The 13,038-nt window shown below is 36.3% G+C and overlaps 1 protein-coding gene across 1 annotated transcript in view; it reads right to left on the minus strand.

Moving 5' to 3' along the window:
* The window catches only part of patj (PATJ crumbs cell polarity complex component), a 143,031-nt gene that overhangs the window by 22,382 nt on the left and 107,611 nt on the right, over window positions 1-13,038 (minus strand). The window contains 3 exon segments of the mRNA XM_067415824.1: window positions 1,670-1,742; window positions 6,692-6,783; window positions 9,844-10,040. Of these exon segments, the coding sequence (XP_067271925.1) occupies window positions 1,670-1,742; window positions 6,692-6,783; window positions 9,844-10,040 (362 nt within the window).

Consider the following 13,038-nt stretch of genomic DNA (forward strand, 5'->3'; position numbering starts at 1 on the left):
TGGCATTAACATGTAAATTATATAAAATAAAATAATTGACAATGAAAAATGACAGAAAAGATTTCAAAATGTTTAATACAATTAAATAAAGGATTGTGTTCATCAGGTGTCAACACACTCCTGCATCGCGGCACTAGTAAGACGATGACTGACACCCTGTGGTGAAATAATGCCGTGTGTTTACCAGCAGCTGCTTTCTCAGATCGGCTGGGGTGGATTAAAACTTCATGTTCCATTGAGTTTGGAAAATTATGTACATGGTAATCATCAGAATATCTCTTCTCCAGTCTCTGTCCGAATCCAATACCTGGTGGATCATCCTCCCAAAATGGCGGAAGGGGGCGGGGCGTAGTGTCATGACGACATCTCCTCACTCTCAATTGAGAGTTTTATTGGCGGTGTGTTTGCCCCACACAGCCCCACACCATGATGTTCCCACCTCCAAACTTCACTGTTAGTATGCTGTTTTTGGGGTGATGTGGAGTGCCATTTCTCCTCCAAATACAGTGTGTATTATGGCATCCAAAGCGTTCAATTTTGGTCTCATCTGACCAGTCTATATTCTCCCAGTTTTTTACAGGCTTGTCCAAATGTTGTGCAGAAAACTTTAAACGAGCTTCAACATGTCTTTTCTTCAGCAGTGGAGTCTTGCGTGGTGAGCGTGCATACAGGTCATGGCGGTTGAGTGCATCACATTGTTTTCTTTGAAAAAATTGTACCTGGTGATTCCAGGTCTTTCTGAAGCTGTCCAAAAGTGATCCTTGGGTCTGGGACAACACCTCTGATAATTATTTTCACTCCTCTGTCAAATATCTTGCGAGGAGCACATGGTCATGGCCGGTTTATGGTGAAATTATGTTCTTTCCACTTACAGATTATGGCTCCAACAGTGCTCACTGGAACATTCAGATGTTTTGAAAGCTTCTGTAACCAATGCCATCAGTTTGTTTGCAACAATAAGGTTGCAAAGGTCTTGAGAGAGTTCGTTGCTTTTACCTATCATGAGATGTTTCTTGTGTAACATCTTGGTAATGAGACACTTTTCTTAATTTACTTTACGGACATCTATGGTTTGATTTCTTTGCATGGGTTGTAACCAACATCTGGTGAAAATGTTATGTAAATAGCACCTTTACAAATATATTTACTGAGAAAAATGGTGATGTGTTCAAAACTTATTTTAACTACTGTATATTAATATAACAATATATAATCTAATACAATAGAATAATAAATAAAAATTAAATATACCAATTTAGATTAGTTAATATTAACTGTGATCTTTTTATTTATATTTTACATTAAAATTCATTAATTTATGAATACGTTTTTTTTTGCAATTATTTAAAAATGTTTAAATTATGTTTACATGTTGCTAGACAAATCTTGTTGCATGAGGTGGTTAGGACAAAAACAGACTACTCTTTAAATACTGATACTAGCAATGACATGCGCTTTAGATCTTGAACATTACCTACATCACGGAGATCCAAAAATCTAACATATGAGATTAATCAAAGGAACATTTTATAGCCATTTAAAGAATGGCCAGCAGTTTTTAGAGACATTGCATATCTAAATTAATTTAAAAAATCTGTTATGTTCTATTGGAGAAGAAGCCTAAGCAAAAAGACATGTTTAACAGGTGACTATTTATAATGTGCCATACCTCACTGGAGTAGAATGAGGAAGGCTGGGAAGGAAAAGGAGCGACAGCCATTTGATTGAGAGCATCTTCATTCCTATCAACAGACAGAAAAAAGACTTACATTAGTTTAGAACAAATGATCAGCAGAGGTATATAGTAGTCACACAATGCATTTACAAAAATATTCATAAATTAAATATATAATATGTATTTACATTTCTTTATTTTTATATACAGTACCTGTCAAAAGTTTGGAAACATTATATATATATACAGTCCCTGACAAAAGTCTTGTCGCTTGTGTACAAATTGACCTAAAGTGCCACTGAAATATATTTCTAATCAAGATTTTTTTTTTTTTACAAGAAATGGCTCATTTTAATCCCACCAGCTTTTGTGATAATGTTTCAGTGAAAAACTAAACTTTCAAAAAGTATTCTAATATTCACAGCTTGGTAAAGCCCATTGAGTCAATTTTTGCAAAGACATAAGTGTTGTCACCTTGTCATATGAGCTTTACCTGTTACTAATAATGGATCAATTAGGTCTCAAGTGTGTATAAAAAGAACCCCAGTACACTAGACCTTCACATCAACTGCAACTAGACCTCTGCAAACATGCCTAAGATTCACCCTGAGACTAAAGTTTTGATTATCAAGAGGCTGAAGACCAGATCCACTGCTGATGTGGCAGACACCTTCAATGTGTCTCAGCGTCAAGTACAGAGGATAAAAAAAAAGATTTGAAGAGACTAGAGACGTTTTTGACAAGCCCAGGTCAAGCAGACCCCGCAAGACAACTGCTCGAGAGGACCGTTTGTTGGCTTGAAAATCCAAGGCCAGCCCATTTTCCACTGCAGCAGAGCTCCACGAGACCTGGTCACCTGAAGTCCCTGTGTCAACCAGAACAGATTCTGTCTCGAAATGGCCTCCATGGTCGAATCAGTGCCCAGAAGCCAGCACTAAACAAAAGACAACTGAAAGACTGTGTGGCATTTGCCAAGGGCCACAGCCTGCTAAAAGGATGGACGCAGGAAAAGTGGCAGAAGGTGGATTTTTCAGATTAATCTTCAGTTGAATTACACCACAGTCGCCGCAAATATTGCAGGAGACCTACTGGTGCCCGAATGGATCCGAGATTCACCCAGAAAACAGTGAAGTTTGGTGGCGGAAAAATCATGGTCTGGGGTTACATTCAGTATGGGGGTGTGCGAGATCTGCAGGGTGGAAGGCAACATCAATAGTCTAAAATACCAAGAAATCTTAGCTACCTCTTATTCCCAACCGCAAAAGAGGCCAAATTCTGCAGCAGGACGGTGCTCCATCGCATACTTCCACCTCCACATCAAAGTTCCTCAAGGCGAAGAAGATAAAGATGCTTCAGGATTGGCCAGCCCAGTCACCAGACATGAACATCATTGAGCATATTTGGGGTAGGATGAAAGAGGACGCATGGAAGACGAAACCAAAGAATATTGATGAACTCTGGGAGGCATGCAAGACTGCTTTCTTAGCTATTCCTGATGACTTCATCAATAAATTGTATGAATCCTTGCCAAACCGCATGGATGCAGTCCTTCAAGCTCATGGAAGTCATACAAGATATTACATTTGGATCTCACAGCACCACAACTTAATTTGCTGACATATTTTTGTATTTGCAGTAAATTTGTTCAATTTCTGTATAGGCGACAAAACTTTTGTCTTGCCAAAATTTGACCTTTCTGTCTTGATTAAATGATAAATATTTTTTCTGTGAAAATTATTTATTTCAGTGCATTAAACATCATTTGGGAGGGTTTTAGCTTTTCATATGAGCTATTTCTAACACCAATGAATTAATTAAAAGTCAGTCAGGTTAATATCAGTTATTGCTAGAAAATCGATAAACGACAAGACTTTTGTCAGGGACTGTATATATATATACAGTCTTGGTTAGCAGAAGACACTTTATATATATATATATATAAAGTGTCTTCTGCTAACCAAGACTGCATTTATTTGATCAAAAATTCTGAAAAATTGTAATATTGAGAAACATTACTACAATTTAAAATTGAATTTTAAAAAAACTATTTATTTATGTATTCATTTGATTCAAATCTGAATTTTACTCCAATCTTTCAGTGTCACATAAACCTTTAGAAATCATTCTAATATGCTAAAATCAGTTGTGCTGCTTAATATTTATGTGGAAACAATAATAACATTCAAACATTTGTAATAAGATTAAAAAAGAGAAATGAATACATTTATTCATCAAGGATGCATTAAATTGATCAAAAGTGACAATAAAGACATTTATAATGTTACAAAAGATTTCTATTTAATAAATGCTTTAATAAAATTAATAAATACAGTTAATTGAAGTTTATATTCATCACAAAATTCTTTAAAAAGTATCATCATTTTGACAAAAATATTAAGCAGCACAACTATTTTCAAAATTGATATTAATAAAAAACGTTTCATAATAAAAAAATATCATCATATCAGAATGATATCTGAAGGATCATATGACAATGAAGAGTAATGATGCTGAGAATTCAGCTTTGCCATCAAATGAATATATATATATATATATATATATATATATATATATATATATATATATATATATATATATATATATATATATATATATCCATTTGTAATATTTTGTAATATTCCTGTTTTTACTGTATTAAATAAATGCATCCTTGGTGAGCATAAGATAAAAGATTTTTAGTATTTTATTTTTATTTTTACTGGCAGAACATCTTAATTGTGATCGAATTTTAAAGATACTTTTTTTTTTTGTACAAAAACAATTAATCCCATCCTATCGATGACGCCAAAATTTGGTCCAGCTCGCTCTATACTTCTCCTGTTCCCACATGGCAGTTTTCTACACTGATGGAGCAGATTAATTGAGATGTTGCACTATAAATCCTCTGAGCCTCTTCCTCAAGATCTTTGGTTGACCAGATATATGGCTTTCTACATCCCTCGTTCTGTTTACCTTGGCGTTATTGTCTTTGCACACTAAACAACATGTTTCCAATTACTTATAATTACAACATGTTTCCAATGTTTTTGTCAAGGTAAGTTCGACGGTAACAATCAATTCTGAGCTTAAATAACACCAAATTTGAACTAACTAGGGTGATGGAAACTAGTCCAGATTTCATTCAGCTCCAAATTCCCTTTGCTAAACAACTTGGTAGCCATCTACAATGACACCGTGACATTTTGGCATTCACATCACAGGTGGACATGTTTCAGTCTTGACCGCTGCCTAGTTATGTTGCCATGGCAATGTGCTTTTCTCCATGACATTCCATCATGTGTTGACAAATTACTTTTGACACAATACAAATAATTTACAATGGCTTTCAGAACAGTCTAAAAATAAAACAAATATACCAAATCCCACGACTAAGCTGATAGCAACACAAACTACACACAGTCCTTTAAAACCAATCTATTAATATTCAGTAGCATGTCAACATTTGTTTTGATAGCCGTAAATTGAGCTGTCACCCTGCTCTGACTGATAATGAGTTGTAGATAGCGAAGATATATTAGTGTCTTTACACAGCCATTATCAGCAAAACCTGACAAAATAACCAGTCAAATAAAGGTCAAGCTAACAAATACTCACATGAAAACACAAGATATGAACAGAAACAGATTATATGTCTCTGATTATGCCTGTAATGACAGAATCAGCTTTTGTTCATGATGGACTGAAGGGCTGTGCTGTTTTTACACTGTATTGCATTTTCAAAATATCTCTACGCTATTAACGTTATGTAATGATAGCAGTTCCAGTCTATTAGACCATATCACGCCTCATTCTCTGGATGGGATGACACAAAACTCGAGAATTACTGCCTTCAAAATGCCATGAAGTATCACATCAAATGTATCAATGTCACATGTCTTTGCTCTTGTAAGGTTTTCCAGTACACAGAAACAAGTATGTGCTTCATTCTGTTCTTAGGAATGAGGACTCCACTTTTCAAAGTGACAAGAGACAGATATAACGTTATATAGGTATAAAATACACTATTTGAAGGACATTTTGAATTCTTAAAATAAATTAAAATATGTTTTGCCATACTGCCATAGACAAGTACATATTCTCATACATGAATTTTTTTTTTTTTTTAAATTATCGTTTACCACTGCTATTGGTAGTCACATCATGTGATTGCGCCTTAACAAAATGCCTAAAACAAACAAAAAACAAAAAAACTAAAAAACTAACACATTTTTATATTTATGATTATTCAGGAAATAATGTTACCCTTAAAAAATGATTCGTTACAGTGCAGGAACATCATCATCAGCAACAAAGCTAAAACTGAGAAGACTTTTAGTACCTTAACTACACACTTTCCCAAATATATTCATATCAACTTGAAATCTTACTTTTAAAGTTGTCTCCAGCATGTCCATGTTATTTCTCAACAGCCAATACACAGACATAATTGCATCAACATTTTAACACAGAGAAATAGATTTCGCACTCATGTTCATTACAGATGTGAAAGTGTATTGAAAGGACTGGCAGAGACTCAGATTGCTTCAGTCCTACACAGACTTCCATTGCCTGCTTTATGATCCTAATTAGCCATGGTGCCTTGGGATTTCAGCCTGATCAAGGAGTTTGGTCAGAAAAAAAAAAGCAAACTAATCCTAAAATTCAGATGATAAAGCTTTGGGCGAGTGGGATTGCTTGGTTTGAGTAATTGCGAAGAGGAAAGAATGTCAGTTTCTTCTCACGTTTCAAGTTCAAGACAGCGACAATAATGCACTACATTTTGCAAAATTGGAACTGTCAATGAATTATTCATTGATTTCGATATTTTTAATCGCACATTTAAATATTACAGAGGTAAAAACAAACACATTATAATAAATTCATAACCTCATTATTTTTAATGAGTTAAAGAATTTATACCAAAGCTGAATTGAGAGTCATTTATTTATTTGAACAACCGAACAGATGGTAGTGTGAAAAACAGCAGGCTGAGGGTCGTCTCTGAGGGGGTCTTACCTGACCAGGACGAGTTTGACCTTTGACGCTGCGCTTTTTATTATGGCTGACGCGTTCTGGTGGCTCCTGCCGTACAACACCTGGTTGTTTATCTGATGGAAGCACAAAAAAATCAGACAAAACCATGATTTGTTAATGAAAACAGTAAAATCATGTTTATATTGTAGGTGTATCACCTTTCATGACAAATTTATACACAGCAATCTAGGTAAATCGAAAGGGTTCATAAAAATGGAGAAAGGAAATGAAGGAAAAAGTAATCGTACTACTATAGAACCAAAAGTGATGGTAGGTACTATAGAAGCAAATACCTAAAAAACCTGTGGTAATACCATGGTACTTTTTTTCTTCTTTAGCAGCATTTGTAAGTGTTATCACATTTCATGACAAACTTATATGCAGTAATCTAGGTAAATTGAAAAAGTTCACAAGGAAAGTCATGGTATTATTACAGCTCTGAAAAAAATTAAAAGTCCACTTAACATGGAGAAATCCATGTTAAGTGGTCTCTAAAAACCTGTGGTTATACCATGGAACTCTTCTTTTTTTTAATGAGAGTTTCTTTAGCAAGTTTTGTAAGTTTGACCGCATCTGAGTTTGTGCAGATGTATTTGAGACCGGTTGACTTGTGTCTCCAATCACCTGTGACAGAATCATTAGCTGGAGCACTAGTGGATCGTGACTAATGCTGCAGAGCTTTCACGTCTAATGGAGATAGATATTAGACAAAGGTCAGCGAGCAACCCAGCCTCAAATTCCACAGCAAAATACGGCATTCGTACATGTCCACCAAATTGCTAAATCGATAGGTAATTCCGAGGAGGAAACGAACGTGGAAACCAGAATGCCAGGGAATTTATAGTGGGACACAGCAATAAGGAGGACCATCCGAACTCATTCAGAAATAAATTGGGAATGTCTTTCTGAATCTGAGTTATTACAGTTACACATTAAACACGAAAACATTAAAAATAAAATAAATAAAAAACATTTTGTCACACAGTGGCGTAGTTACATTGTACTTACTCAAATAAGTACTGAGTAATATTAATGAATGTTAATGTACTTACTGTAGACTTATGATTAGGGTTTGGTTTAAGGTTAGTTACCGTTCATTTACTGTTATTACTATAGTAAGTACATGTAAAGTATAAATACGTCACCTTAAAATAAAGTGATACCAAACATTATTGTTCATTAAAAAAAAAAAAAAAAAATTGATTGTCAATAGAAATGTTTTTATTTTTATATAAAAAATAATAATTTGAAATAGATTTTAATAATATATTTCCTTGTTCCTTGTATGATTTAAATATAATACTATTATAATACACATACCGACATGCGTGCTATTTCCAGAAATATTTGATTATATTATTAATCACCTTTATACTTTTGGATTTAATATATTTTTCTTTTAATTCATATAGTTAATAAAATAAATGATCTTATTATTTTTCTAGTCCAATACATTTCCCAAAATGTTCCATATATACTGTATATACAATAAATCTTTTAAATATTAAATTGAGGATTTGCTCTTTTTTTAAAAATGCTTAATAAATTGGAGGAATAAAATGTATTCAGGAAATAAACAGCTATTAGTTGTTAAAACTGCTGCATTAAAACTAATATTTTAATTTATTTTATTAAGTTAAAAAAAATCATAATTTTAAATGACAGAAAAATAGTTTCTTGTCATTTAAATTCCAAATTCAACTTCCCGTGGGGTATAGACGATTCAATTCTAATTTAAACTCACTCAGGAATAAAAGCATTAAAATTGTAAATGCATAAAAACATGATGAACTGACGTTATCAGTGTTGTACACCGCCGTTTCTCTTGTGGAGAGATTCTGGGGTTCGAAGAAGCTGAGGCAACACTTGAGAGATAAAGTGAGCAGGAGAGAGAGGCTGAGAAAGTGATAAGCAAGAGCAGACAGAGATAGCGAAACCGAGGCCAGGTGGCTTCATTTGAAATTCATCCGGCCATCTGAGGCAAAACCTTACACTTCTCGCTTGCACATTAATGGCTCAGGCACAGGAATAAACAGGTAGGGAAAGAGATAGAGGAACCAGATGATCCACATCCAGAACAGTGAGCCTGGCCACCATGTCCATCAGGTTACAAAGTGATTTTGCCTGTATAAGACTGACCCAGACAACCCATGCTTCATTCAATATTAGACCAGAATGAGAAAGAAACTGATGAAAACCCCCATTTCCCCTTAGATTACAATGGGCTCAACATGAAAAGGCTATTACCTAGAGAAAGAAAAAAAATGAAAGAGAGATAGATAGCTTTTAAATCCTGAGCTCTGACACATAAATCCCCACTGGGACCTCATATGTTAGCGTCACTTGGTTTTAAAAATGGGTAGGTACAGTTTGTTTATATATATATATATATATATATATATATATATATATATATATATATATATATAGACTATCACAGCAAGACTAATACACATACATACATATGCACACACACAATTAATAATATAACCATGTATAATAAATAAAATAAATAATACATAAATACATTAACATTATTATAATAATTATTATTATTATTGGCTACTCATTAATAATAATAATAATAAATTTTATTTGTAAAGCCCTTTTCATAGTTAAAAACAATCCCAAAGTGCTACACATAAAAAAAAAAAAAAAAAAAAAAAAAAAAAAATGAATTAGCAAAAAGTAAAAAATGCTTGTTTAAAAAGAAAGGTTTTTAGTTCTTTCTTAAAAGAGTCTATGGCTTGAGGAGCCCTTAGGTTTTCTGGAAGTGAATTCCAAAGACGCGGCTGAGCAGAAGGCTTGATCCCCCATAGTGCGGAGCTTAGTTGTGGATGGTTGAAGAAGGGCTTTATTTCCAGAACGGAGGTTGCGTGAAGAGTTTTGTGTTGCGACGAGTAGTTCCTTTTAGTAGGGGGGTGCGTTTCCGTGGATGCATTGATGGGTAAGTAAATTAATGCTAATAATATCAATTATGATGACTGTTAATGAACAAATAATTTAATATGATGTTCGGAAAACACTATCGGAAGTTTGTCGAAAAGCGGAAGATGTTCACCGTCTCCAAGCTCAACCCTTGCAATTTAACACCCACCACTACAAGCACTTGACTGTGTGCATGTGCGTCTCACCTCCAACAGCTCGTCGCCCACTTTGATGTGTCCGTCGCGGCTGGCCGGCCCTCCGGTGGTGATCCCCACCACAAAGATGCTCATACAGGAGCGATCCCTGTTCCCGGCCAGGCTGAGGCCCAAACCGTTCCGATCTTTCTCCAGTTCCACGATCAACAGCTCTCCTGGCAGGTCCGCATACCTCTGCCTGATCACCTCTAAAGCAACACACAAAAAAAGGACACGTCAGATAGGGAATAGGACCAGACACAAAAGCAATTACTTTCCTAGAGGACACAGATAAAGGTACTGTTTACATGAGCGTCTATACATCAGAGAGGGTACAGTAATCACTATTGACATGCAATCTGAAAAGCCCCGAGGCTTGAAGATCAAGCCCTTTTTCATTTCGAGAACATCCTCAGTATCTCATCCAGGAGCTCAGCCTAGTGTGGCGTGCAATTATACATTTATGTCACTCTATGCAGTGCTTTTTTTTATTTTAAGGCCAATCTAAATCTATTTATTCTAACCTAACATGCTTCCTATTGATCCCAAATAATGCATGCAGTCATTTTGAATGCAGACCGTCTGTATATCTTCGAAACCAACAAACAAGTCAAAATGACACTTTAGAACATCTCCTGAAAGTAGAATTTCAAGAGACCTTTTGATTGCTGAGGTTGAGTTGACTCATTTTAATCTGCTCTGACAAGAATGAAAAAAACGGTACGCTGATGGGTTTCGGCCGCAAGAGATTTTCCAGGTTGAGTGGAGAACAGAGATGAATCTTTTACAGCTCAAGGCTCAGGTGATATTACATCTAGACTTAGAGAGCTCATGCAATCGATTCATGTTAACACGCTGGTAAATGGTTGGGAGAAAGACAGAGCAGAAACCTGCAGCATTTAATCGGCATGTGCGTTTTTAACTATGGCATATTAATCTGACAAAGCGGGCCTTAACTGACCTAACACAAGCTCCTATCAAAACTAGGCCTTGTTCATCTTGCAAAAGGGACAAAGTGAAAATCTCGTTTTGCTTTTACCCGTCTCGCAACTCAAAAGTTTGCATTATATGACTGTTATGGAAATGGGGGCTGAGTCTGGACTTCAAAGGAAAGTATTGACTGAACTCTTGAGCACCGGGAACATTTCATAATGTTCCAGGCCAGCTGCTTCTCATGAATCTCAAAAGACTTCAATGGATGGAGAGACTTTTTGAGGGTTCTTCAGTCTTGGTGCTATAAAAATCCAGTGAAGATGGTGGGCAGAGACAAAACACTTCAAACGGAGATGATTCGCTGGCACTTTTAAACCACAGCGGACCATCAGTTAGGATTTCACTGATGAGAAACTGTGAGGGAACTTCACAATATGGAATCAAAGAAAAGCTGGCAATTTGTTGGATGGTTTCAAACACCTAAACAAAATGAGGACATTGGCAGATGGTCAGTGAAGATGTCTCATACTTTTTAAATGACTTCTCATACCCTTTAAAGTCTTACCTTCAAATTTCAATAATCCCACACGACACTTATCGTGGCTCTTTAAAGCAGCACGTCGCATCGGCAGCCAGTCTGATTTAAACCACAGCTGTCGAATGTACTCAAGGGGATGTGATAGAAAATGTGTCTATATGTGACCTTTCGCACAATGAAAGCACATCCCTGTTTCTGTTATACTGCGATGTAGCTCTTTGGGGGCGCATTGCTGGAGCACTGCTACTATGTGAGAGGCCTAATTAAAAGCTTTTGGACAACTGCAGTTACATAAAACTTCATGAAATGGATGAAGTGAGGAAAGGGAGGAGAGATAAAGTGAGAGATAATAGGGAGGTCAAAAAAGACAGGGTCTGTCCGTGTCTGATAACTGCTGCAGTCCATTAAAAGCTGATTTTACGCCTCATCCACAAAACAGGAAAAGTAGTGGGATTATTGTTGTTGGTTTATGCATTAATTTGGGGACTATAAAAAAAGTTTCTTGGGGGTTGAATATATAGCTTACTAATAAGTAACTGTCTCTCTCTCATATACACACATGCATTTGCAAATGTGTTTGCCAAATAACTGTGTGTGCATATATTATTTATACATACACACACACACACACACACACACACACACACACACACACACACACACACACACACACACACACACACACACACACACACACACACACACACACACACACGTCGTGTTTCCATGTTTTATGGGGACTTTCCATAGGCGTAATGGATTTCATACTGTACAAACTGGACATCCTATCCCCTTACACTGCCCCTGCCCCTAAACCTACCCATCACAGGAAACATTCTGCATTTTTACTTTCTCAAAAAAACTCCTTCTGTGTGATTTATAAGATGTTTTCCTCATGGGGACCTAAAAATGTCCCCACAAGGACAAGGATTTCGGATATTGCCATCTTTGTGGGGACATTTTGTCCCCATAACGTAGGGATTACCAGGTCTCTCTCTCTCACACACACACACACACACACACACACACACACACACACACACACACACACACACACACACACACCTAAAGGATTATTAGGAACACTTGTTACATTTATCATTAATGCAATGATCGAATCAACCAATCACATGGCAGCTGCTTCAGTGCATTTAGGAGTGTGTTCCTGGTCAAGACAATCTCCTGAACTCCAAACTGAATATCAGAATGGGAAAGAAAGGTGATTCAAGCAATTTTGAGTGTGACATGGTTGTTGGTGCCAGACAGTCCAGTCTGAGTATTTCACAATCTGCTCAGTTACTGGGATTTTCACCCACAACCATTTCTAGGGTTTACAAAGAATGGTGTGAAAGGGGAAAAACATCCAGTATGTGGCAGTCCTGTGGGCGAAAATGCCTTGTTGATGCTAGAGGTCAGAGGAGAATGGGCCGACTGATTCAAGCTGATAGAAGAGCAACTTTGACTGAAATAACCACTCGTTACAACCGAGGTATGCAGCAAAGCATTTGTGAAGCCACAACACGCACAACCTTGAGGCGGATGGGCTACAACAGCAGAAGACCCCACCGGGTACCACTCATCTCCACTACAAATAGGAAAAAGAGGCTACAATTTGCACAAGCTCACCAAAATGGGACATTTGAAGACTGGAAAAATGTTGCCTAGTCTGATGAGTCTCTACCCCTCCTCTGATGGCTACTTCTAGCAGGATAAAGCTTGAATCATTTCAAATTGGT

The sequence above is a fragment of the Pseudorasbora parva genome, chromosome 14 (assembly GCF_024679245.1).
Source record: "Pseudorasbora parva isolate DD20220531a chromosome 14, ASM2467924v1, whole genome shotgun sequence".
Lineage (NCBI taxonomy): Eukaryota > Metazoa > Chordata > Actinopteri > Cypriniformes > Gobionidae > Pseudorasbora > Pseudorasbora parva.